We start from the raw sequence: 25510 nt of genomic DNA on the forward strand, positions 1-25510 counted from the left end.
ACACTTTTTATATAGTTATTCACATATCTGTTTATCTCCTATTTTAGAGAGAAAGCTTCTTCAGAGACAGCACATTACAATTAATTATTGTATACTTTCAGTGCCTTATACTTGGCAGCAATTCAGTATTTATTAAATGAAGGGTTATCCAACGTCTTTTGTGTCTCAGATACTGTTCCAGTATTTGTCATATTTTATTTAATCCACACAGTGGCATTATTATCCCATTTTATAGATATCCCCATTTTATAGACAGATAGCTGCAGCATCAGATGATTTTTTTTTAGAAAAGTTAAATAGCTTCACAGTCTTCCACAATTGGTGGGTAGTATGGTCAGGATTAAGGCTGAGTTTTCTGCCTCCCGTGTCCAGCTGCCTGTTCGCCAGTCTCCCCTCAGTTATCTAATAGGTGTCTCACACTGAACATGCTTAAAACAATTTCCGATTTCCCTTCCCTGTTCCTCCTGCGTTCCTCTCAGTCAGCTCCATCCTTCTAGTTAGTTGCTCCAGTCAAAAACCATGATGGCATCAGGTCTCAAGCCCTGCATCGAATCCGTTATCAAATCGTCATCAGTCGTGTTGTCTTTACCTTCAGAAGACAGCTAGAATCCACTTCAGACCACTGCTGCTGTCACCCCGTCTGAGCCGCCATCCTCACCTGCCTGTTTATCCCACCCCCGGCACCCCACAGGTTTTTCAACACAGCCAGCACACGTCCACTTAAAACCAAGTCACTTCTCTGCCTCGAACCCTCCCGTGTCCTTGCAGCACCCTACAAAAGCCTGGCAGATCTGACCTCCTGCTGCCTGTCTGTCTGCAGCTCCTCTTCCTGTCTGCCTTACTCGCCTGCTTCAGTTACATCAGCCTCCTTACCAGTCTTCCAACACATCAGTCATACTTCTACCTGAGGGCTGTCGAACTTGCTTCTCTCTCTTCCTGGAACGTTCTTACCCCAGACCTCCACATGGCTTGCTCTCTGACTTAAGTTCTCTGTTTAAATGTCACCTTCTGGGTGAGGCCAATTCTCACCTGGATCCTGGCGCTCCCTCTCCCCTTACGCTGCTTCATTCTTCTGCTCAGCACTTAGCAACATATGGAGTACCATATATTTACCTGTCAATGCGTTCGTTGTCTCTCTCTCCGATACAATGTACTTTCCATGACAGTGAGAACTCTGTCTTGTTCATGGCTATATCTCCAGCACCTGGTGCATCGTAGGTGGTTATCAGATACTTGTTTTCTGAATGAGGGAGTAAAATGAATGAATGACTGGATGGCTCAGAGACCAGTGGCCTTTTCTGTGTCTCTCACTGCTTATTCATTTGGCATTAGGTGCGTTAGGCGCACGGTGGGTCTGGTTGTTTGTGGCTGGAAGAGCGCCTGTGTGCTTAGAGATGACTGAGAATAGAGAATTAGCAGTTTGCTGCTGCTGTTAGGCTACTTGCACCCTGCGGCAACTGACCTTTGACCTTGTAGGTGCTTGTATTTGCTGTGTTGCGTTAATATACAGGTATCGTTAGAGGTTAGCAGTCTCCTGCAGATAATGGAACAATCAAGAAAATGATTGTTCTTTTTTTTAGCATTCATTCTCTATAATGTTTAACTATAGTTGAGTTTTACTGTGTGATAGAACTAAATCCTACTATTCTCATTCTTTGTAGAGAAAAAAATGCATGTAAATAGACTTTCTAACTTTTGCATCCTTTTTTTTATTTCAAGAAGTCTAGAATTTTTAGTTCTTTGTATCAGAGAGATATTTTTTTATATTACCTCAAACTGTTTCGTTAGCTGAAGTATTTATTTCGAACAGTTAGGTTTCATTTCTTCCCGCATTCCTAGCAGAGTATGTAGGAGAAAGTGTCCGTTGTTCCATCTGAATAGGGTGTTGTCCTATAGGAGCTGCAGTGGCTGCGTCCCAGGCCCTGACCTTCCTGGGCGGAGGTTCTGAAGCCGTCTGCTCCCCTCCCTCTTCCATCGCCCAGCCTCCACCTGAGGGAAACAGGAGGGTCTTTGAGGGTCCTGTCAGGAGGTGATTAGGTATTGAAGGCTCCACTAAAATGCGAAGTCAACAGGTAGTTAAAATGTCAATAAAGATGTGAGGGAAATAATCATGTAAGTCACTCTAGTTGTCACCCAAACAGGTATTTACGCACTGTTAAGAACACCCACTGCACTTAATCTCTATGTGAGCAGTGGAATTATTTTCATTTAGAAGTGTTTTCTCTGCACAGTGGGTTCTGCTGTAATGGGGTGAGGTTGGTCCTCTTTCCTTATCACTCTGTTCTGTCTCCCGGTCATGCACGTGCCAGTGTTGGACTCATCTGTCCGTTTTCCCCTCTGGTTTACTTTTCTGAGCTCTCTTTAATCTGTTCATCCCTTTCTGGACTTTTCCTCTATATTTTCTTACTTTTATTCAAAACACACTCCTTCATTATCACTCCATAATAATTTTTTCTTCTGTAATTTTACTCTCACATCTGCCACCCCCTGACCCTACCCCAAGACAGGTTGGACCAGAAGCAGTGGAATTGTTGCCCATTTATAACCAAAGGGAATATTTGGGTCTAATGATCATCAGTAAAGGAAACAAAAGATAATGAGACATTTTTGCAAATTAGTCATATATATGCTAGGTATCGATGGTGCAGAGATAAATAAAGCAGTGTTCCTGCTGTTGAGTAGCTCAGGACTTTTGTGGTGACAGAAAAGTAAACGGATAATTGCACAACAGTATGGTAAATGCTTTCAAGCACAGATGAGAATAGACAGGTGGGAGGGAGCATAATCAACCTACAGAAAGAGTAATAGAGCTTGACTGGATACTTAGAATTTTGTTCATTTGGTTTTTAAAAAATATTTATTTAGCACATATCTTGTGCTGGAGATTTGGCAGAAAAAGACTGTTAGTTCCTCAATTTTAAAACACCACTGTAATTTGATAAATGAAACACCCACAAATATGACAATACTTTGAAGGGAACGAACAGGAAGCCAAGATGAAAGGAAGGCCGTCTGCGCACATTTGGGCAGAGGTGGCTCCTGGAGATCGAGCTGTCCAGGGGCCTTTTGTACAAAGGGACTTTTAAGCCGAGACTTGAGGAAGGAGAAGGAGCTATCCTTAGAAGCAGCTCCAGGCAGAGTAGTCTAAGTGGAGGGAGCAACATTCGGAAAGGGTCTGGAGCATTCACATCTGCTCCCTGCCTTCTTCCATCTCTATCAGGGAGCGTCGTTCTGGGAACCACGGGACAGCCTTACACCACCTACTCCCCCAGCCCAGCTTCCTTTCCTGAGAGATCGTGCATGCTACACGCCTGATAGAATAGAAATTGTACGGGGCTGCCGGGCACCACTGGGCGCTCAGAGCATGTGCTCAAAAAGCACAGATTTGCATTTTGGGAATATTTTATATATATTTATGTACCTAACAATTTAGCATGCCTCTGAGTTGATAAAATAAATTTAATAGTTATTTTATCAGGTTTTTTTTTTTTCATGTTTTAAGGTGGCATGGGAATTAGAATGTAGAACCGAAGGGTATTTTGTAATTCATTGGTGAGCTAAACTATGAAGAGAATTAGGCAGGGTGAGAAAAATGATTTTTACCCCCAGGAAATGGAAATCATAAGGCATTTTTATAATCCTCAAAGGCATGTAAAATATCTTGCAAAGCTAAACTGGCAGCTGCATGTTCAAAGCACCCTGGGGAATAGGCTGCCTCGGGAATAATCTCCTGAGAGCGAGTGGTGTGCATGTAAGAACTGACTGTTAAGGGAACCTGGGAGGAGTCTCCCCCATGCCGTGCTTTGAGTTTGAGAGCAGTGTGACAGTTTTTTTTATGAGGTCTTGCCGGTTAGGTAATGAGAATGAGGCGTAAATTCTTGAGGGCCCAGGTCTGTGCATCTCATTGCGAGTGCTAGCAACCTTTAAAACAAGCCCTTGATGGCGTTGCTGACATTGTGAGAAATCGTCTCTTTTCTCGTGTGTTTAAGGATGCTGCTGTTTTGCTGAAGGTGTCAGTTGACACTGACCACCTCGTGCTCTGAGCAGCGGGGACAGTGGGAGAGTGCAGGGCCGGGCTAGACCTGGTGGGGTCTGAACCGCCTCCTGCCGCTCCCTAGTTGCATGACTGGCCTTCCCGAAGCCCTTCCCTGGGCTGTGTAGCGAGGGTGAATGTACTCCCAGCAGAGAGAGCTCTCATTCTACCTGTAGGTGAAACGCCATTTCCTGGTTTATCGAAATTCTAAAAATATGAATAAAAAACTTATGGCTGATTGTTCTTTAATACTGATGTCTGAAAGCTAATGTAATAGTTAAAGGATAAAAGTGTATCCTGGTGGTTTTTTTAGTGGATTTATTTAGTTTTCCCCTTTCTAAGTTATCTATTCAATTAGAGGTTAGAAAATATGGAAAAAACATTGCCATCTTCTCACTGGTGACATGATCTTGAAGTCCTCTTGGCTTTAGTGTGTGCATGATTTGCATGCTTTCTGTGGTTGTCTCTAGGGCGGCTCCACAGGCCATTAACCCTGGTGCCTGGCTGCTGGAACAGGGATGCGGACCTCATCCTCTCTCTTTTTCCCCCGTTTCCCTCCTCCTCTTTTGTTCCACGTTTCTCATCCAAACTCCCTTAACTTCCTACCCGTTGCCCATTTCCCAGGCAGCTTACTTCTCCACTGTGAGTTCAGCCCTGAGGCAAAAGGCAACATGGTTTGTTGAAAGGTGTTGAGTCAAAATTGGGCAGCAGCCGAGTCTGATGCCCCCGTGGTCCTTGACGTCTGGCCGCATGTTGCAGAGCGTGAAGCGGGGAGTCGGGCTGAGCTACTGCCCACAGGTGGTTTCTTTCAGAGGAGGAGCCTTTTTCTTCTGCTTTTATAAAGCAAGAAAGAGGGCCCGGATGCTTATCTCCTGTGCCTTCCCCAAACACAGCAGTGGTGTCACTCGGTGTTTTTCTTTCGTGTTAAAAAATTTAAAGATTTTGTAGTTTTATAAGCAGAATAAACTCTTTTTCATACATCCTAAGTATTATTTTAAATTTAAATTTATTCTTTTAAAATATTTATTTTTTATTTTGTCACAGCCCAATGATGATAATTACCCAGAAGATCACTAGTCTGGCTTATGAAATCCATGATGGTAAGAATTTAGAAGTTAACTTTTCATTGCTGAAAGAAATCCTGTTCAAACAATCCTTTGCTTGAGATATTACCGTAACTTTCTACTCTATTAGAAGGAGGTAGGGATGGAGGTAAGACGGGGGAAATATTTAACTCTGCTTAGCATTGTTAAAGTGTGTCTGGCTTTTTTCAGCGTCTTATCTTAATTTTTCATTCAATTCAGTGACAAAAACAACATAAAATAGTGTGATTCAGTCGTATGACCCACATTAGTGGCAATTTAAAATACAAAGGAAATAGACATTTGGTCTAAATCAAGTTTTATTAACCCCTGCTTCATCTCTGTGCTGTGTTTTTATTAAAACTTGAATGTCTTTCCTCCTGCTCCTTCTCCCTTACATACACTTCCGTATGTTTTTAGGATAAACGTTTATATTATATATTCATATTTTATATCTGCAGTGAGTGGACGCCTTGCCATAGGAATTGCTGACGGGAACGGTCAGCACTCTGAGTCCTAAGAATTAGGCTCTGATTTCTTCAGACTGAAGGAGCGCCTGTTAGAACAGACATCTGTAGTAGCCTAGGGACCATTTTAGGTGGGTTTTTAGCCCCACTGTGAATATTACCCATCCTGTGCCATCTGCTAGGGAAGACCTAAAAATATGCTTTAAATGTGTTGTTTGCATCTTAATTTAGTCCTCCTTCGCTCTTTAAACTGGGTTTAGGATCGAGTAAGTTGATGTGGTTTAGGATGTAGTAAGTTGATGTGTAATCATAAATAATATCCTACTGTTTGGGGGAGAAAAGGTAAAGAAATGGATGAAGATGGTATATTTGAGTTTGGTTTTCATTCACTAGAGTCATGTAGGAGTCAGGAAATAATTTCTTGCTTTATGTTGAGCTTCTAGTCCATAGTACTAATGTTAGTTATTTAAATGATCCAAAGTAGGAAATTCTAATTCTCCTTTTGGAAAGTTACAGCATTTACTATTAAATGTGCTAGCATTGGGGAACTTTTTTTGAGGAAGATTAGCCCTGAGCTAACATCTGCTGCCAATTCTCCTCTTTTTGCTGAGGAAGACTGGCCCTGAGCTAACATCCATGCCCATCTTCCTCTACTTTATATGTGAGACGCCTGGCTCTGACAAGCGGTGCCATGTCCGCACCCGGCATCCAAACCGGCGAACCCCAGGCTGACGAAGTGGAACGTGCGCACTTAACCACTGCACCACCGGGCTGGCCCCACGGGGAACTTTTTCACTTAACTTCCTTTAGAGAAGGGTCAAATTAGTTCTCTGATGTCTGTTATTTATCTTATACAGGGCTAGACGTGTTAGATTATACAATAGTCCTCTTGCAAGATTGAGCCTGTGTTGCAGTGAGAAAGAAAGGGAAGAATTATACCGAACAGTTATACCAGAAGTGGGATAATTATGCATGAATTTGAAATAAGGAAAGTGATGAAAGTGTGAATGGGAAAATAACACCATTCTTGGGAGAAATGATAATTGATGAAAGTACCTATTTTTGTTTCTCAGGGATGTTTCGAAAGGATGAGGAACTGACTCCATCACAGAGAGGTTTAGCTGTGAGGTACGTGCCCTTTCATTGTATCCTGCCATGGCTCACGCTGTCTCTGCCTAGCACACGCATTACTCACATGGCTAAGGCTGACTTGTCCTCCTACAGGCACTTACTTCGTGAAAACGAAACCTTCCTCCCTCTGCACACCTCCCTGCCACCAATTCTTGCTAGGCTAGGCATCCTTTCAAGGCTCCCATTGCACTGGAATGTATCATCATACAGTATATACTTCCTGTGCACCGTGAGCTATCTGCTAACTTTTCTGTCTCTCCTATGAGGCTCGAGTTCCCTGAAGACAGGAAGAGTGTTGAGTCTTCATGTCTGCTGTGTAGTAATTAGGAGTGATTATCGCAGCTGCCAGGAGCTTGGTGGCAGGTGCTGGGCTAAGATATGATATGTTGATATAGCACACAGGTGACATGTTTGGAAATAATGAGGAGCTAGTAAGATATTCTCAAGTATTATTTGAGGAATTCATTCTGCGATAGGCTCCTGTTTCATTTGTTATAGGTACTCTATTGACTAATGTAAGGAATAGCTTAATTTCTTGGCAGATTCTATTTTTAATCTAATATATTAGAGATCAAATACTAATTTTACTTAAAGAAAAACTTGCTATGAAGTACCCTCGTTTATTGTAAGTTTAGAATTAATAAGTGCACGGCTATCAGCAGAATGAGATTAAGCGTCTGATAGTAGATAGACTTTAACGTAAGTGTCCACCTTTGACCCCAGTAGCATGTCTTGGGAATCTTCTTCTATTTTCCTCATCTTTAAAATTATTCTATTTTGATCTTCTCTATAGTTAATCTTTATATATCAATAAATATACACTTGAATATACTTAGTTGATGAGAGGTTAATTTGATCTGGATTCTGTGAGCTTTGTGAGTTCTTGGTCCATCCAGATAACCCCTCGTTAATAGACACTCAGCTTCTCTTTCCACCTTTCCCTCCCCCATCGCTGTGTGGCCGTACCCCGCATTCAACTCTCTGCCTACCTGAACAGTGGGAGAAAGCAGAGTGGGGACCATTTGGTCTTGCTGATGGGACTCATTTAGAAGTTGTTACCCTGAAACTTAAAACATGGGTCTTAGTATTGCCAACAGTTCTACTACCTATCCTTAGTCTATTCGCTTTCCCACTGTTTTATAAGATTATATATATTCTCCTTTCTCCTCAAACTTCCAGCACTTCTTCCTCCATACTCACTTGGGATGGTAGAAAAGTATTTTTGGATAAAATAAAGGCAACTCCACTTCATTCTGCAACACCGAATCTACCACACTGCCTGTCTCTGTCACGATATGCTCTCCTTTCTTTCCCAGGACAAGCAGTAACTGTCCAGAATCCGGTCCAAGGCCAGCTTTTGATTTGACACTGAATCCAGTTGCTGCTTTTTTCCTCAAGGATTTTGCTTCTTCGCTTATCCTGTCTCGTGCATCAGGGCATCGTCACTCATCAGTTTTTCCCTCTCTGTTGGACCATTCCCACCAACTTCCTTACCTCACACTCCCTTCTGGCTACCTCCCCATTACTCTGCATTCCATTATAGTAAGACTCCTTGAAAGATGGTCTATTCTTACTGACTCTCCTTCCTCATTTCCCATTCTCTCCTCAAACCCTGCAGTCAGATTGTTGTCCCCATTACTGGTCTGATGTCATTCTTTCAAGGTTGCCCTTAATCTTGGCAAATAAATTTGTCAGCCTTGGTTTGCACGTTGCTCAACCTCTCAGCACCATTTGACCCAGATGATCACTCAGTCCTTGAGATACCTTCTTCACTTGCCTTGCAGGACACTACATTCTTCTCATTTTCCTTCTGTCTCACTGGCTGTTTCTCTGTCTTTTTTACTGACTTCTCCCCTCTGCCTTACCACTAAATATTCCTGTGCTCCAGGGCACAGCCCTTGGACTGCCTCTTCTCCAGATGATCACGTGCAGTCCGTTGGCTTTAAATACTGTCTCCATATTTGAAGCCTCCTAAATTTATATTCCCACTCCGACCTCTCTGCTGAGCTCCAGCCTCATATGTCCAGCTGTTGTTTCAGCATCTCGGCATGGATAGTGAATGGGCATCTCAAATACAACCTGTTTACAATAGAACTCCTGATCCTGTCTCCCTCTTCCCTCTCCCACGCCCCTCTGTGCTTCTACTGTCAATACCCACTTAGTTAATAGCAGCACCATTTGTTACTGGTGGCTTAGGGGAAAAACACAGGCAAACTCCCTTTTTCTTACAGCAAATCCACTTTACTGGCAAGTCAAGTCAACGCTTCCTTTGAAACCTCTCGCTAATCTCACAGCTGCTCACCTTTCCCACTCAGATCACCCCAGCCCAACCCTCATTTCCGACTTGGTCTGCCGTAATAGCTTTCCCACCTGGGCTCATTTCCTCTCATGCCCCCTGCAGTCTACTTTCCACCTGTCAGCCAGAGATCCTTTTAGTGTGTACTGGGTTGTACTCCTCCCCTCCCCTGATGAAAACCCTCCAGTGGCTCCTTTGAGAATTGAGAATAAACTGACAAACTTCTGACCACAGCATGTAAGGCCCAGCAGGAGCCAGAGCCCTCCCATTCTCCCTCGCTCAGTCCCCCCAGAGCTCCCTATCGGAAATGCCCCCGCTCTAGCCCTTGGCCTGCTTTATCTTCCTCCATAATATGTATTATTGTCTGATGTTATATCTTATATTTATTTTGATTGTCCCTCCCCCTACCTCCCAAATCTGAGCTCTGTGAGGACGGAACTTGGTCTTGTTTGTCATTATATCCTCCTCACCTCGATAACGTTCACCTCCAAGGGTGCTTGTGTCCCCAAGGAGACATTTGACAGTGTCTGGAGACATTTTTGCTTGTCACAATGGAAAGGGGTGGTACTACTGACATCTAATGGGCAGAGGCCAGGGATGCTGCTAAATATCCTACAACAAAGAGTGATTGCCAGAAAATGTCAGTAATGCTGAGATTGAGAAGCCCTAACCTAGGACAATGCATAGTTGATGTCAAATATTTGTGGAATGAAAGAATGAATCTTTCATTTAATGTCATAAATGGAGTGTTACAATTATACTTATTTCTCATTTTAAGAGCAAACATTATCATGATCTACTTCAGTGCCTAAAGTGACTTGTCATTTGATGTGACAGTTGAGTCAGAAATTACTTCAACAGATTTCGTGCTTAAGAGTTATCTCCTGTCCTTGCAAATGGTGATACCTAGTTTGACTTGGTAAGATTGAGCTGCGCCTTGATACCCTGACATTGTCTCGGTCTTGAAATAGTTGGTACTGAAAGTGGAGCTCTGTTGCTGGAGCACGAGAAGTTCTTTTGTAACTTTGTGGTTGCAGCGGATCCTTGCAGCGCCATCCTGGTATTTGAGGTGGAAGGAACAGTGGAACGAGCTACAAGAGAAAATCTATCAGAAACATTTTGCTCGTAACATTTTTGAGCCCTCAAGAGAAAATACTTAAGGTTCAAAACACTTTTAAATGTAGAACAATAATTCTGGAAAAATTTTAAGAGGAGTTTTGGCTAAGTGGTGACCTAGTTAGTGTCAGATGGACCAGAAGCGCTGTTTTCTCTATTGATTGTTGTTTATAAAAATATGTATGAGAGGGTCCTGTCGACTTTTCTTGGCCACAGAGTGTTTGTGCTTTCTAAGGAGACAGCTTCTCCTGTGAGAGAGGCAGAGGGGACGGTAGCGTTTGAGGAGCCTGCTTGCTGTCCCAGGTGCACTGCTTTTGTTCATGATAGTTCCTGTTTGTCCGTGGATGGCAGACTTTCTAAATGGAACTGGTTTTAAAAAGTAAATAAAAACATACACTCGTAATCCACTTATATGATAATATATATAGTCTGAATAGCCTCCTAGGTTACCAACCATTCTCACCAGTCTGCCTGCATTGACAACTAGAATGCTTGGTAAACTGTAGATACCAGGTGCCATTTGAACCGACCTCAAAGCAATTGAATTAAAAATGTTGTAAGACGTCCTGGATTCCTTTCTCTCTTACCCTCCACAAAGAATCCATCAGCAAACCCCTGTACTGCCAGAATGTATGCAACTGCTGCCTCCCCCACTGCTCCTAGCCACTGTCACCTCCTGCCTGGAGATCCCAGGAGCCTCCTGCATGGTCCCCTTTCCCCACACGGGGTCTAGAGGGATTCTTTTGAATCATAGGTGTTTTAAAACCCTATTTTAGTTTTTCATCACATTCAGAATAAAATCCAAAGTTCCTGTCATGGTTCGTAAGGCAGGTCCTGTATAATCTCACCTCAGCTCTCCCTGACTCTCCTCCTTACTCTTTTCCCTGTTCAGGCTGCTCCAGCCACACCGTCTTTCCTGCTGCTGGATATGTCCCCATCTCAGGGATTTCGCAGTCATTGTTCCCTCTGCCTGGAATCCTTGTCCTGGATATGCCCATGACTCCATCTCTCACTTCCTTCTGTTCTCTGCTCAGTTGTCACCTTATCAGAAAGGCCTCCTCTGACTTTTAATATAATGAAATACCCCCTTCTCTTTGTGGCGCTTAGCATCTCTGGAAGTGTTTTTCATAGATATATGTATATATATATTTTTAATCTGTTTTCTCCAACTGTTATGGGAGCTCTGAGAATGCAGACTTTTTCTCTGTTTTGTTTATTACAGTGTCTCTAGACCCTGGAGTGTACCAGGCACATAGTTGGTACACACATAAATTTGTTAAGTGAGGGAATGATTGACTAGTAAGAGATGATTCTTTATGCCATTTCTGGTCCATCAGGTTTCATCATGAGGCATTAAGTAGAACCCCTTCGTAGTTGTTCATAGAGATCGGTATAGAAACTCTTCTATCTAAGAATACGGCTGAGCGTTACTACATCTTGATCTTTTAAATTCTTATTGTATAGGTGCAGGTGAAAATCGAAGCTTGTTTTATTTTGGAAATGGTAAGAGCAGTAAGGTAGAAGATGATTATTCCTATCAAGGTTTCCGAAAGCTTATGTTACATCTCACAAGTTGCATGTCTTTCAATTGCAGGCGCATGCCAAGCCTACTGGAGTACTTGAGTTACAACTGTAACTTCATGGGTATCCTGGCAGGCCCACTCTGCTCTTACAAGGACTACATTACTTTCATTGAAGGCAGATCCTACCACATGGCACAATCGGGCGAAAACGGAAGAGAAGAAATACAGTATGGAAGAACAGAGCCGTCTCCAAATGTAAGATCAGGGGATTCACCTGGAGCCTTTGTAGCGTGTATCGATTAGTCCTGTTGATTTAAAGATACTGATGTTTTCAGGTTTTGAATTTACCCATCTATTTCTTTAAAATTATTTTTCAAGATAAATGAGTTTTCACACTGTACCTGGTAGTGATGCTTCATAAAAGTACAATCATGATTAAAGAGAAAAAATAAGGTTACGTAAGAAACTGTGCTGAGTTCCTCAGTAGGAATAATGCTCTGTATTTAGAGAGTATTCTACAGGAAAGCCCTTCTTGTGGAACTGCCTAATTTTCCAGGCTTTTGCCTTCCCTATACCTTATGTTCCAGCGATTTTGGAGTGTTCTCTTTTCCTGTCTCACTTTCCCCTCTCCTCTTCCCCATCATTGCCACTTGAAATCTTACTCGTCTTTGAAGGTCTCCTTCAAATATCACCTTTTCCACAAAACTTTTTCTGATTCCCGCAGTAAAAAAGATACTAAGAGCTAACACTCTGGTAGCACCTCCCAGGTGCCAGGCACTGTTGCAGACACTTCACACTGTTACTCTTCAGCCGTCACGACTGTCGGAGGAGGCGGAGGCTGTTCTTCTCACCATGTCACAGATGAGGACACTGAGGCTAAGTCATTTGACCAAGCTTTCCCAGGGCGGCAGTAGGAGAACTGGAATTCAAGCTCAGGCAGTCTGCCTCCGAAGCCTCACAGCCAAACACAGTCTTCACTTCCCTTGAACTGTGGGGGTACCTGGAACTGCCGAGATGCTGCTTTATCAAGAAAGACTACGAGGCTGTGTGTAGGCAGCTCAGTTTCTGCTGGATTTGATCTGGTAGGATCTGAAAGTCCCATGAGAAATAAGCCAATCAAAATGTCTGTGAGACAAAAAATGGGGGCTGGTATGTTTTCCCAGAACGTGCGGCTTGGAGCAAAGGATCACCCTCCTTTCTAAGTTATTGTAAAACAAAGAGCGGATGAAGAAATGTGCACCCATTTGCAAAAGCTCTTACGTTATCTCTTTTCTGCTATGTGACTCGTGTTTTATATCAGAAAGGTACTTTTGTCTTCATCATCCCCGTTACTGGTTAAGTGTTAATTGATAAATGCCGTTTCAGACAGGGTTGAATTTCAGACTTGAAATTGAGTGTATTCAGATCTCTTCCATTGACTGTTTTGTGCCTCCCAGCTGACCACTCAACCCTTTAGAGGTCTCACTGCCCTAAGAGAAAGTAAAGATGAGTATAGACGGCTTCGATATTCCAGAAGTTAATTCTGGAATACTGGAAAGAGAATGAAAGCCTAGGAATCAAGATATGGGACATAATTTTGTAAAATATTTGGAAAGTATCAAGTGCTACCGACATGTGAATAGTAGTAAATAAAACCTAACAAAGGATAATACAAATTTATATATTACTTCTATCACTTCATTCTGAATTTTTATGAGATAATGTTCTTATAAAATATTACTTTCCTCTTTTGAGTTATAGACATCATAAATCAGAGATTTTTAACAATGGCAAATACTTTTAATATCTCTCACTATTTTACTATCTTTTAAATTTAAAATCCGTATGTATATAGTTCACACAGCCAAATAGTGGTAGTTATTTACAAATCGCTCAAAGGTGTTTGGAAGCTTTTTGTGCATCAGTGGGGTGTGTAGATACTGAAGATCCAAAGTAGGACGGTCAGGTAGCCAGTGCTGAAAAGAGGACCAAAATAACAGGGACTTAAACAAGGCAGAAGTTTATTTTTCTCTCAGGTGACAGCTCAAGTATGAGGGGTCCTTGGATAATATGGCAGCTCCATGGGTTGGGGATCCAAGCTCTCCCCTGTCTTGGCCATCCTGAGGGTGTTGCCCTCATCCACGTGGTCTAATTTGGTTCACTATTGAAGTTGTACTTGTTACTTATGCTGACATCCTATTGACCGTGTAGCTACATTCAGCTGCAAAAGATGCTGTGATGTGTGGTCTTTAGCTAGACTTCTGTGTACCCCCCAAAAGATTCCATTGCTCTGCAAGCAGGGGATGATGGCTCCTGGGGAACACCTGTCAGTCTCTGCCATGATGTCTATAAGTCTTTTCTTGGGATTGTTTGTTTCTTTCTTTTCTTTTCTTCTGGTGAGGAAGATTGGCCATGAGCTAACATCTGTTGCCAATCTTTCTCTTCTTCCTTGAGGAACACTGTCAGCAAGCTAACATCTGTGGCACTCTTCCTCTATTTTGTATGTGTGATGCCACCACAGCATGGCTTGATGAGTGGTGCATAGGTCTGCACCTGGGATCTAAACCTGTGGAACCCCAGGCCACCAAAGCAGAGCACTTGAACTTAACCACCATGCCACCGGGCCAGCCTGTGTGATTTCTTGAGTGAAGGATCCTCCAGTCTTCTGCCTGGAGTAGGCAGACTTGACTGCTGGTCTCTGGAGGTGGGCAGGGCGAGGGAGCTGAGGATTTCTCCTCTCAGGATGCAGACTTCCTCCACAGTCTCCACGTTTTCATTCCAGCACTTAACCGGCCCCCTCTCTGGACCCATGTCCCTAAGCCTGGCTCTTCTCTGGTTGAGCTTCTCTGAGAATTAACTTCTGGTCTCCTGCTAGAATGGTGGAGGGGTGTCACCTTACTAAGCAGGGAGGCTGTGGGAACTGGGGGGTTGCACCTGGCTTCCCAGTGTTAGGCCCCTCACTCTCGCCTCCCGAGGTACCTGATCCTGCTTTCTGTGAGGCTTGGGGTTCTGATTGGTGTGTGCCCCACCTGGCAGTTGAGATCAGGTGCATGTTACTTTAATTTTTTTTTTAACTGAGACCTGGAAACTTGTATATATCATCTAAGGGCCACAGTATTTCTCATTATGTTACTAAGATGATACATGCAACTTGTAGATTAATGTAAGAGGCCATTCATTTCATCTCACTTCGTTTATAATTACAACTTTTCTCTAATTGCCTGTTGTAAGATCTCTTTCTGTTCACATATATTGGTTAGATATTTCGATGAGGGGTGGAGAAAGCTTTGAAAGACAACCAGGAAAAGGAGACAGAACAGCTGCAGCCCAGAGTCCGTGAGCCTTCAGCACTCCCTAGCCGGGGCAGGCCGAGACGGCAAGGGGGCTTTTCAGACAGGCCGTGAATCGGATGTGTGCTTTCCCTCCTGCCTTGGAGCCGTTCTTCTGGCACTGTTACAGAAAGGGTGCAGATGTGGATGGTCATCTGCAGATTGCTTTAGTTAATTTGAACATTATTTGATTACTCTGCAGGGCACTCTGAATCCCAGTATTTTGTTACATTCCTTCCTCTGGATCCAGCCTTTCCTTTCTTCTTCTACTTGTTTCTTTCCCTTTGTATCCTGTATAATCTCCTTTATATTGAAGCAGATCGAAATATTCTGGCCTGCTAGGAATAGAAAAACATCATGAGTCTGGTTCTTTCAAGGTGATTTCACCGTACCAGAATATAGTAAAGAATGACCTTTTCTTTCCATCAGAGTCTTTCATGCACATCTTTTAGTTTTCTCAAGTGTGTAGCTCTTTTGGTTATATTATTCTTGAACAAAGTTGCATTAAAAACTTTCAGATTTAAAGAAATGTTTAAGTTGTTTGTTATAAAAATAATGTCCATGAGATACCTAGAATTTGGAAAATATAGAAAAGGCACAGTGGAAAAAATAAGCTCTGTGTGTGTATGTGTGTCTGTGTATAATCATACAGAATCCGCTACCAAAAGTTATTAATGTTAACATTTTTGTGTAGTCATACCTGTACACCTGTTTGCTTTTTGATTTTTTTAATTTACTGAAAGTTCTGAAAACGCATGTTGAGGATTCTAGTGTGATTTGAGCCATAACCCAGAGGTGTAGTTAGAGATAAGGCTGGAAATGTTTATGCTGAGACCATGAAGGGCTTTAAATGCTGAGCACAGCGTAGTTTATGATTTTTGACCAGGAGAGTTATAGGGTTAATGCTTCATTTGGGAAGATTAATCTGGCAATAATATGTAAAATGAATTAACAGGAGTATGGATTAAGTTTATGAAGGCTTGTCTTATGCTTTCAGATCGCAGTTATTCAGAAGCTCTTAGTCTGTGGACTTTCCTTATTATTTCACTTGACCATCTCTAAAACATTGCCTGTGGAGTATAACATCGATGAACATTTTCAGGCTACGGCTTCATGGCCGACAAAGGTTGTCTATCTATATGTCTCTCTTTTGGCTGCCAGACCCAAATACTATTTTGCATGGACGTTGGGTGAGTAACATGTGAATGGACTTTTCTGTTACTGTGTGGAGGTGTATCTTACCTATAGATAGCCAGCAAAGTGCCCTCTTGAGGAAGTGTAGTTAAAGACCCATTAGAAAAGTCAGAGTCTTGTCAGAGAAACAAACTATACAGCCTATATCCTAAATATAAGGATATATCCTAAAAACTGTTAGGACATCATAAAAACTGGATCAAGATCTGTTTTATTATAATATCAGATAAAAATGAGAATAAATCTACTTTTATTGTTTAGGAATAAAAGATCATAGAATATAACATACATCCTCTGGGAGAACATGGTAGATTGTTACATAGGTTCTTAATAATTTTTTTCCCTTTGTTTACTACAGCTGATGCTATTAATAATGCTGCAGGCTTTGGTTTCAGAGGATATGATGAAAATGGAGCAGCTCGTTGGGACTTAATTTCCAATTTGAGAATTCAGCAAATAGAGGTTAGTGACTCATCAAGAAATTAGTTACCATAGGATAGTTTAGGGACCGTAACTGCTTTCATAGGTTGGGATGTGTTGTCCCAAGAGTGGCATTGAGGGATTTTTAATGATACTCATTCTTCCATTCAGCCAGTATTTATTGGGCAGCAACTGCATGCCTCACACACGGGGAATCCAGAGAGGAAGATCCCTAGGACCTGGGCCCTCGTGGGGCTTCAAGCTGGGGGTGGTCACAGGGCTACAGAAAGATGGGTTATGATCAGAGTGGTGGGATGTGTGCATGTTTATAAATAGGAATCTAGCTGAGATGAGATGGCTCAGGGAAGGGGTCCTAAGGAAATAATGTCTTAAGCTGAGTCCTAAATGCTAAGTAGGAGTGAGCCAGGCACCCCAGGGAGAGGGGGAGCAGCCTGAGGAAGTGAGAAAGTGTGTGGCTCACTTTGGTTCATGGCGTAGGGAGTGGTGTCAGATGAAGCTGGAGAAGTAGAGGCCAGGTCAAGCCCAGTCTTAGAGGCCGTATTAAGAGTTTTGAACTCTATTATAAGAGCAAGGGGGCTGTGGAGACCTGAAATTGGCCACCCCAAGATATGTCTCTTTGGCATCAGGATTATTTGAGGCTGATTGCTTTTGATAAACTGGGACAGGGAAGGAGGCTCTGAGGAATGGAACTTGCCCTTTGTTAGGACACATTTACATTTGTAAGGTAAATCTCCGTGTAAAGGTGCCTCCCTCTCTGTACCAGAAAGAAGAGAGATGACCTTCTCTCTGGAAACTCTTAATCAATGCCAAAGGCAAGGATTTAAATCTGCATTTTATTGTGCTTGTCTGGTAACCTCCTGTAACTGACTTCCCTCCCCCTCCCAACGTTGGCATTTCTTTAAGGATTAAGCATCTTTCCTTAGGCTAGGAACTGATTCCTGTGCTCACTTGTGACCACCCAGCTCGAGACAATAGAATTGCCTCCTGCTACACCCACCGAGATAGCCGACCACTACCTGCTGTGTCCATCAAGCGCTGTGCTAACAGGGCAATCTTGTGACTATTGTGGGAGGGACATTTCAATCACATGTGAAACACCCTGTTTGGGGGTATATAACCATTCTGTGCACCCCACTTCTTCGGTGCCCTTTCTTCCTTCGGGACAAAAGGCCCCGGGCCATGGTTTCTCATAAAGCTTTGTTTAATTTTCTCTTGCTATTCTGTCTCATGTGAATTTGGTTCGTTCTCTGGCCAGACGAACCCACTTTGGATAGAGGAAAAGTCTTCCTCCCCTACAGGGCATTGTGGATGGGTTGTATGCAGGCAAGTGAGATGATCATATATGTGTTTTAGAAGAATCTGGCTACATCAAGTAGAATGTGTTGCCCTCATGAGCCAGAGTGATCTGTTAGGAGGGTGTTGTGTTAATCCAAGATGATGGTGACCTAAATCAGGGTAGTGACAGTGGGACTCGAAAAACAAACACGTTGAAGAGCTGTTAAGAGATGCAGCAGAACTTAGTGATCCATTGGAATCAGCAAGAGAGAATGAGTTATGAGTCATGCCCAGCTGTCTGATTTAAATGACTAGGCTTGTGGTGATGCCTTTCACTGAGATAAGGAACAAAGAATAGGCACAGGTTTGGAGGGGAAAATAATGTGTTCACATTTCAGACTTAACCGAGTTGTCCAGCAGGCCAGTGAATGATCAGATACTGGCTGAAACATCGGAGCTTGAGACCATAATTTGGGAACTGTCAGCATGTAGCATTTCAAGTTTTGGGAGAGACCACAAGAGTAGCCATGAGAGACCCGTGAGAGAATAAGAAATGAGAGCCCCGAAGGACCACCATACTTAGACTGGGCCAAGGAAGGCAGTGCAGAAGGAGTGACCAGAGAGGGGAGAGCGGACCTTGCTTTGCAAGCCTCTGAAACGATTGTTTCAAATAGGAGGAATTACCAAAACTTTGGGTGAAAGGTTGACAGGGACCTTTATAATGAAGGCATGAGGCTCGAGCCCCCACCGCGCCTCAGCATCACTGACGTGGGACAGCCGGAAAGTAAGTGCATGTGGATGTAGTGCCCTCGGAACTTCTCAGGTAGTCTGGCCAAGATACTTAAACCTGGTCAGGTCTCTAGATCTTTCTAAATTTAGAGGGAATATGGAGTATAGAGAAGTAAGTTAAACCCAGATCCAGAAGTGGGAAACTGTAGGACAGATGACCCAATTTTTCCCAACAAATAGATGGCATGGGAGAAGTGGGGACAGATAGGGGCTGTTACAGATTAAAAGACACTTCAGTCACATGCACCGTGTGAAGCTTGTTTGGATCCAAATTGAACAGGCCAACTGGAAAAACATGTTTTTAATCAATCAGGGATATTTGACTACAAAATGGGTATTGGGTGTTCTTGAGGAATTGTTAATTTTGTTAGGTCTGATCATGGTTTTTTAAAAGTCTTTAGTTATTGGACATAAAGTGTGAACTATTTGCAGGTGAAATAAGATGTCTGGTATTTGCTTTGAAATACTCTTAACAATGTCAGTGATAAAAATGGAGAAGGGGAGGGAAAATTTGATAGTCGCGGAAATTGGGTGATGAGCATGTGGCAGTGTTTCTAACCTTCTGTTCATTATTGCTACCCTAAGGAGCCTTTTGAGACTTTTTTTCCTAATCCCCCCATGAAATTTTAATACCACAGTATACAATATACTGTGTATCTGTGTACTATATGCATGTATGTGCTTTTATACATAAAAAGAGTAAGATTTTTTTTGCCCCATAAGAACCAGTTTTCATCCTCAGATTTTGACAAGAGTAGTAAATAATGGACCACAGAATCTAAAATGGTGAGAGGAAAAGAAGACAGAGAAGGAGAGAGTTACATAGGAAGAAGTAGAGGCCAGGAGATCAGAGGTTGCCTCTGAAGTCAAAGGTAGCTTGAGTGCAAGGAGCTTGAGTGGGGAGGCTGGGAAGGCAGGAGGATGGTGTGCATGTCGGCTCTTTCAGAGGCAGCAGTTCCAGGTGGGGCCGGGATCCCAAGTTGCGAGGGAAGGGCAGCTGAAGAGACTGAAGGCGAGGGAACTGAGAGACTGCAGCTTGATGGGGCGTCCAGTCCCCAGTGAAAGTCATTGAAAGGTCATTTTCATACTCTGTCAGGAACTTCTTTGGGATAATTCCACAACAACTTCTGTAAATATTAACGTGTAAGAGAAAATGGTGATAATCCATTTACCTCGTAGATGTCCCTACAATAAACAAACTCCTTTTATGAATGATGTCACTGTATTAGAAAAACAATATTAAGGTGAGAAATCAGTACACTGCCATCATTGTCAAGTAATTTATTTTTAGCACAAGGAAATGTTATTACTTATATTTAGAGCTTCATTATTTTGTTGGCCAAAGAAAAAAGTTTCTTTGTTTTTCAGATGTCAACAAGTTTCAAGATGTTTCTTGATAATTGGAATATTCAGACAGCTCTTTGGCTCAAAAGGTATGTTCCTTCAGGAACAATCGTTAGCTGTACTTTGGCATCTAGTACTGGAGGTTGAGCTTCACTGAGTTCAGATTCTTGATTAACAGTGTGTTGAGTCACATTGTGACCTTGGTGTTACCCAGGAAACACTGTGAACATCCTCTGAAACAAGGTCCTATCACATCTGAAGACTGTTTTGGCTTGTCATAAATGTAGCTGTCACTGACTTCTCAGCCCATCGTTAAGGGCCTCTACCAAGGCCTGGGATCAGCAGTATCCTCTGCTCTCATACATTGATTTGGTTAAACAAAGTGACTATACAACCTGTATACATATGCCCTAGATTTTCCAGAACAGTTCCAGTTTTAAAATATTTCAATTCAACAGATCTTTATATGTTAGGCGCAGCATACAAAGATGAATAAGAGAAAAAGACCCAGCTCTGCAGTCAGACAGTTCACAATCTTGTTAAAAGCACAGCAGTGAATCTACACACACTGTTCCCTGTAGTGAGGGTGATGAGAGAGCGTGAGCAGGAGCAGAGAGGGCACAGAGGGAAGAGGTGCTCACACTGAGCTTTGTGGTTGGGAGTCTGTCAGATGGACACGGGGACGGTAAAGGCTGCCCAGGCAGAGGGACACTGACAAAAGACGAAGTTAGGAAATTGCACAGAAACTCCAGTGATTCTTCTCCTTGTTCTCAGGGAGACACACTGCCCTCTCTTGATCTTATTGCATGAAGTATTGCCGCTGTAACGATAGGGCTCTCAGCACCATTGTGTGTGAAGCCGCCTTCTTTTATAATGTCCTTTATCGTATGACAAGTTGAACATCTTTATCTGTTGAGATATCCAAAATACGTTATCATCATGTCCTGGTGCCATGCAGTCTCCCCAATGGCTGCACATTTTCTGAGCTAATCTGTTGTGTTACTTTTGTTGTTGTTGTGTATTTTGTTTGTTGTTGTATATTTTATATCTGGTACCTTGGGAAAATCTTATTTTCATTTGAGTTCTCTACCCTCTTACAGGAAAACTTTAGACTAAACCCAGCCTACTTGCCAGAAAGAATAGTGTGGTTAGATCAGTTGAAAGTTCTTTATCTTAAAATAATATAAAATAAAAATAACTTTAATATTAAAGTTTATTTTTGTAAATAGCATGGATTCCGAAACACTAGAAATGATCATTTTAGCTATGACATATACCAGTAAGAAGATAGAAGTTAAATTTATTTTCTTGAATTTGACAATAGCTATAACCTCCCCATAGTTGCAGATCAACTTATTGCCTAAGATAACTTGTGGTTATCCTGTCAGGTAGTAATAGAATGACGATTGTGGGCTTTATAAACTCTAATCCCTCACTCCTCTTTGCTCTCTCTGGTTTCTAGGGTGTGTTATGAACGAGCCTCCTTGAGTCCAACTATCCAGACATTTATTCTCTCTGCCATTTGGCATGGGGTGTACCCAGGATATTACCTGACATTCCTAACAGGAGTGTTGATGACATTAGCAGCGAGAGCTGTAAGTATCAAGAATTTCGTTTTATACTTCGTTGGTAGTCCACTTGAACTGGTAGAAAAGGGTGAGGAACCCTTTTATGAGGCAGACCTTATTTCCTTGGCCCTGGTCAGCCCTCCACTCTGGCTGGAAGTGAGGTGTGTGCCTGGCATGTTTGTTGAGTGCTCCTAATGGCTCCACACTTGGTTCATCTGAGGAGAAGACCTGGCACACAGGAGGCACCCACAAAGTGTTCATTGTCTTTACAGAATTTTCTGAAAGAGAGCTAAAAACTGAGTTAAATAAAGATGATCAGACAGGTAGGTTTATTTTAGAAATGTTGCCTGAAGGCTATAGCCGTTGAGTCCTCTTTTAGATGAAGAGTGGACTATGGATAGGCCTAGATAAAGGGGATACTCTGTAGAGTGTCTGCTTGGTTGGGACCTGGAGTAATATTTTGGGAAACAATTGAGAAAGTAAGTTGGTGACATGAGTGGTCAAAGAAGGAGGACAATTTAGCGTTAAGTTCTCAAAAGTCAATCAGAGGAAAGTGACCTGACAAAAATGGTGTTTGAGCAAGCTTATTATGACACTGACAGGTGAGATGGCTTCATTTAACAAACTAGCAAATATTTACTATATTCAATTTTAAGATACCTTGGGGATGTATGAGGCAAATACCAAGAAGTATTAACTAAGGGCTATCCCTTCTGGTAGCTTGTAGTCTAATTAGGGGCATAAGGTGTATGGATATGTGTCCATGTGGGTGTATACATACACCACAAGGCATATATGATACGTTCCACGGATTTTATGGATGGTAAGTAGCATAGATGTTGAGAGGTGAAAGAAATCCCTTTTGGTTGAGTTGACTAGAGGTGGCCTCATTAGGAAACTGTGGTTGGATTTGGGCTTTGAAAGATGAAAGTTGTAATAATGAGTAAAGTGTAATGGGGGGAGAAAACTATGTTCTAGGCATGGAAATGACATTCGCAAAACCAGGTTTGAAAGTGCATGGCGTATTTAGGAATGACAAGTAAATCTAGTTGAAGCAGAGGCTTCGTGTGTGCGTAAATAGTGACGAATTCTGGAAAGGCGGGGGGTGGGCTGGAGGGAAGTAGGGCAGTGATAGAAGAACTTGACCGCGCTGGGAAAGAGCCTAATCCTTACTCTTCTGCGTGTCAGGCCGACAGGTCAGACTTGTAAGCATGCTTATGGAATGCTGAACACCGTGCCTCAGGGAAATTGATTCGCCATTGGTGGACAGAATGGAAGGGAGAGTGGGGAGCTGCTGCGGTGAGCTAGGCAAGAAGCGGTAGGAGCCAGGTTTCGGTTCTGGTCACTAAGAGTGATGGGCTCTGTATGGAAGAGCCATTAACCGTACACCAGATCACCTCTGAAAAATTCATGTGGCATCCTCATGGCAGGGCCATGTTTCACCTATAAACATACTAGACAGAAAGAGCGGGAAACACAGTAGAAAAAATAAAATAATGTTTGGTTAAGTTTGCACATTTCAAAACTGAAATGTTTTGACTTTCTTAGAAGCTAAAAAAATATTAAAATAGTGGTTATTAGAAGACATCTTTTGAGAAGCTCTTCCCAGCTTCCATTAAAGAATGAGTAATATGTACAGTTGCCGTTTATTTAATAAGTGCCATTTGACCTAGCTCGGTGTATAACATGTATTTGTCTTTCATAAATCACAAGTTAAAGAAGAAGGATGTCTCATTTCGTAGTAGTAGAAAAATTTCAAAGTAGATTGAGCTTCATTTGTATACTATAGTTTACCAATTATGATTTAGGGAGCTCTAGGCAGTGTTATTTTTAACTTTTGGGGGAAACTTTTAATTTTAATAAAACTTCAAATCTACGGAAAAGTTGAAAAGAACTCCTGTATGCCCTTGACCCAGATCTACACACTTTGCCGTGTGCTTCATCACACTCCTTCCATGTTTCTTATACATACGCGTGAGTTCTTTTGAACTAGCTTTCCCCACAGTGGCAGACTCCCACCAGCAGCTTATGGAAGTTGCAGTTATGCCACATCCTTGAAACAGGTAATGTAGTCGGTGTAATTTTTAAGCAATAATAAAGATAAAGCAAATATTTTTGTTTCTTTGTTTCAGATGAGAAGTAACTTCAGACATTATTTCGTTGAACCTCCCCAAGTTAAATTATTGTATGATGTCGTAACATGGATAGTAACTCAAATAGCAATAAGTTACACAGTTGTGCCCTTTGTACTTCTTTCTATAAAACCATCATTCATGTTTTACAGGTAAGTGTTACCCTTAAAAATGTGCCAGTGGGAATAACTGTATTTTTAAGAGAAAGCTCCTTGCTACTGGGCAGAATAGAAAAATAGTACCATAGCCTTATTTCTTGCAGTTAAATGCATTTTCACTTATTTTTTAATCTTAAACCAAGCAGTCTCAAGTTTTTTTATGGAATGATTCACACCGCTCAGCCCTCAGAAGAGAGTGTGGTTTAGAGAAATATCAGCTGCGTAACCACTGCCTCAAATCTCTCAAAGATTTAGCTAGAAAGTGTCTCTGTTCTTTCTACACTTGGATGTTAACTAGACTTTTATCATGGTGATCATTTCACAGTGTATACATATCCCAAATCATTGTGTTGCAAACCTGAAACTAATGTAATGTTATATGTCAATTACATCTTAATTGAAAAAGAGAAACATCAGGTTACATGGGGCCTGCGGGCTGTAGTTTGCTCACTGCTGCTCTAGAGTCAAGGTGTAGGAGGTTAGGTTTAAGAGGAGATATTTTGGGAGCAGAAGTAAAAGATACCTTCTGATAATCAAGCAGCTCTGGGTGAAGTCTGTGGACTCTGAAAAGGAGAGAGAAACTTTAAATAAGATGGACAACAAAGAACGTGACGAAGCAGTTTTAAAAAAAAGAAAGTGTAGCTTATTCTTTACAAGTAATTATCAATTCTCTTAATTTCTTTAATCAAAAGAAATAAATTACTTATGTTTCATTTATTGGTTTCCTTTTCACTCTTGAATGTTTCATTGGTTGTTTGTCATCTTTATGTTATAGAAATTGTCTTGAATTTCATATTTTATCTGTTTTATCTCCTCTCCCTCCCCCACCAAATTCCACTCCCCCCATATTAGAGTAGGGGTATCTTTGAGATCAGAAACTTTATTCTTTCATAAATTCTTCGTTACCCTAGCATTTAGAATGATGGCACAGAGTATATGGTCACAAAATTGTTGAACTGAATATGACGATTATCATACAGGAAGACCTTAAGTAACTCCTGCTAAAATTTCCATTTGAACAAGATTGTTACCTATTTTTAAATGTGATCGAGCTGTTGGTTAGATTTTCTGTCCCAGGCACTTTGCTCGCAGTCACTTGAACTTGCAGCTGTAGAAACAGTTTAGGTCACTTTTGGTTTCTAGTTAATTTGGGAAATGAGACTTCTAATAATGTTTTTCATAGCATGACCCCTCTTTATTTCGTGGCAGTAACCGTGGAGCAATATTGCCTCTCTGTTTCTCGTGTCGTTGGAATAGTTGTGAGTAGTAGGGGAGCCAGGGTAGCACAAGTCTTCACTCTCACTGCGTTCTTTGTTTGCTCAACATGTAATTCTGTGGATTTGAGAGATTATTTTCAGATTGCTGCAGCTACTAAGAAGTACCTTTCTGTTCTGTTTAGCCGTGACCTTATGAACCCTCACAGAGGAATGTAATGTGATACGCAGTATCATGCTCATAAGCAGGCTGGGTTATACACTGCTTTATAAATACCCACTGGCATGCACTGCAGCTTGCCATCTCATGGGGGAGCAGGAATAAGAGAATAATGGAGGAATGTACTGATCCGAAGTGGGGCGTGTGACATTTTGACAAGTGTGCAGTTACTAAAGATTGTTCATTATAAAAAATTTAATAAAGGAAACTTTTTTCTTT

General features: G+C 41.9%; 1 protein-coding gene across 3 annotated transcripts in view; it reads left to right on the forward strand.

Annotated features, from left to right (window-relative positions):
* The window catches only part of MBOAT2 (membrane bound O-acyltransferase domain containing 2), a 127043-nt gene that overhangs the window by 95333 nt on the left and 6200 nt on the right, over positions 1 to 25510 (forward strand). For all 3 annotated transcript variants that reach the window (XM_044771914.2, XM_044771913.2, XM_070512638.1), the window contains 8 exons: positions 5078 to 5133; positions 6656 to 6710; positions 11720 to 11903; positions 15954 to 16146; positions 16509 to 16612; positions 20024 to 20088; positions 21462 to 21594; positions 23700 to 23851. In XM_044771914.2, the coding sequence (XP_044627849.2) occupies positions 5078 to 5133; positions 6656 to 6710; positions 11720 to 11903; positions 15954 to 16146; positions 16509 to 16612; positions 20024 to 20088; positions 21462 to 21594; positions 23700 to 23851 (942 nt within the window). The remainder of the gene's footprint in view (positions 1 to 5077; positions 5134 to 6655; positions 6711 to 11719; positions 11904 to 15953; positions 16147 to 16508; positions 16613 to 20023; positions 20089 to 21461; positions 21595 to 23699; positions 23852 to 25510) is intronic.

Source organism: Equus asinus, chromosome 6, assembly GCF_041296235.1.
Source record: "Equus asinus isolate D_3611 breed Donkey chromosome 6, EquAss-T2T_v2, whole genome shotgun sequence".
Taxonomy (NCBI): Eukaryota; Metazoa; Chordata; class Mammalia; order Perissodactyla; family Equidae; genus Equus; species Equus asinus.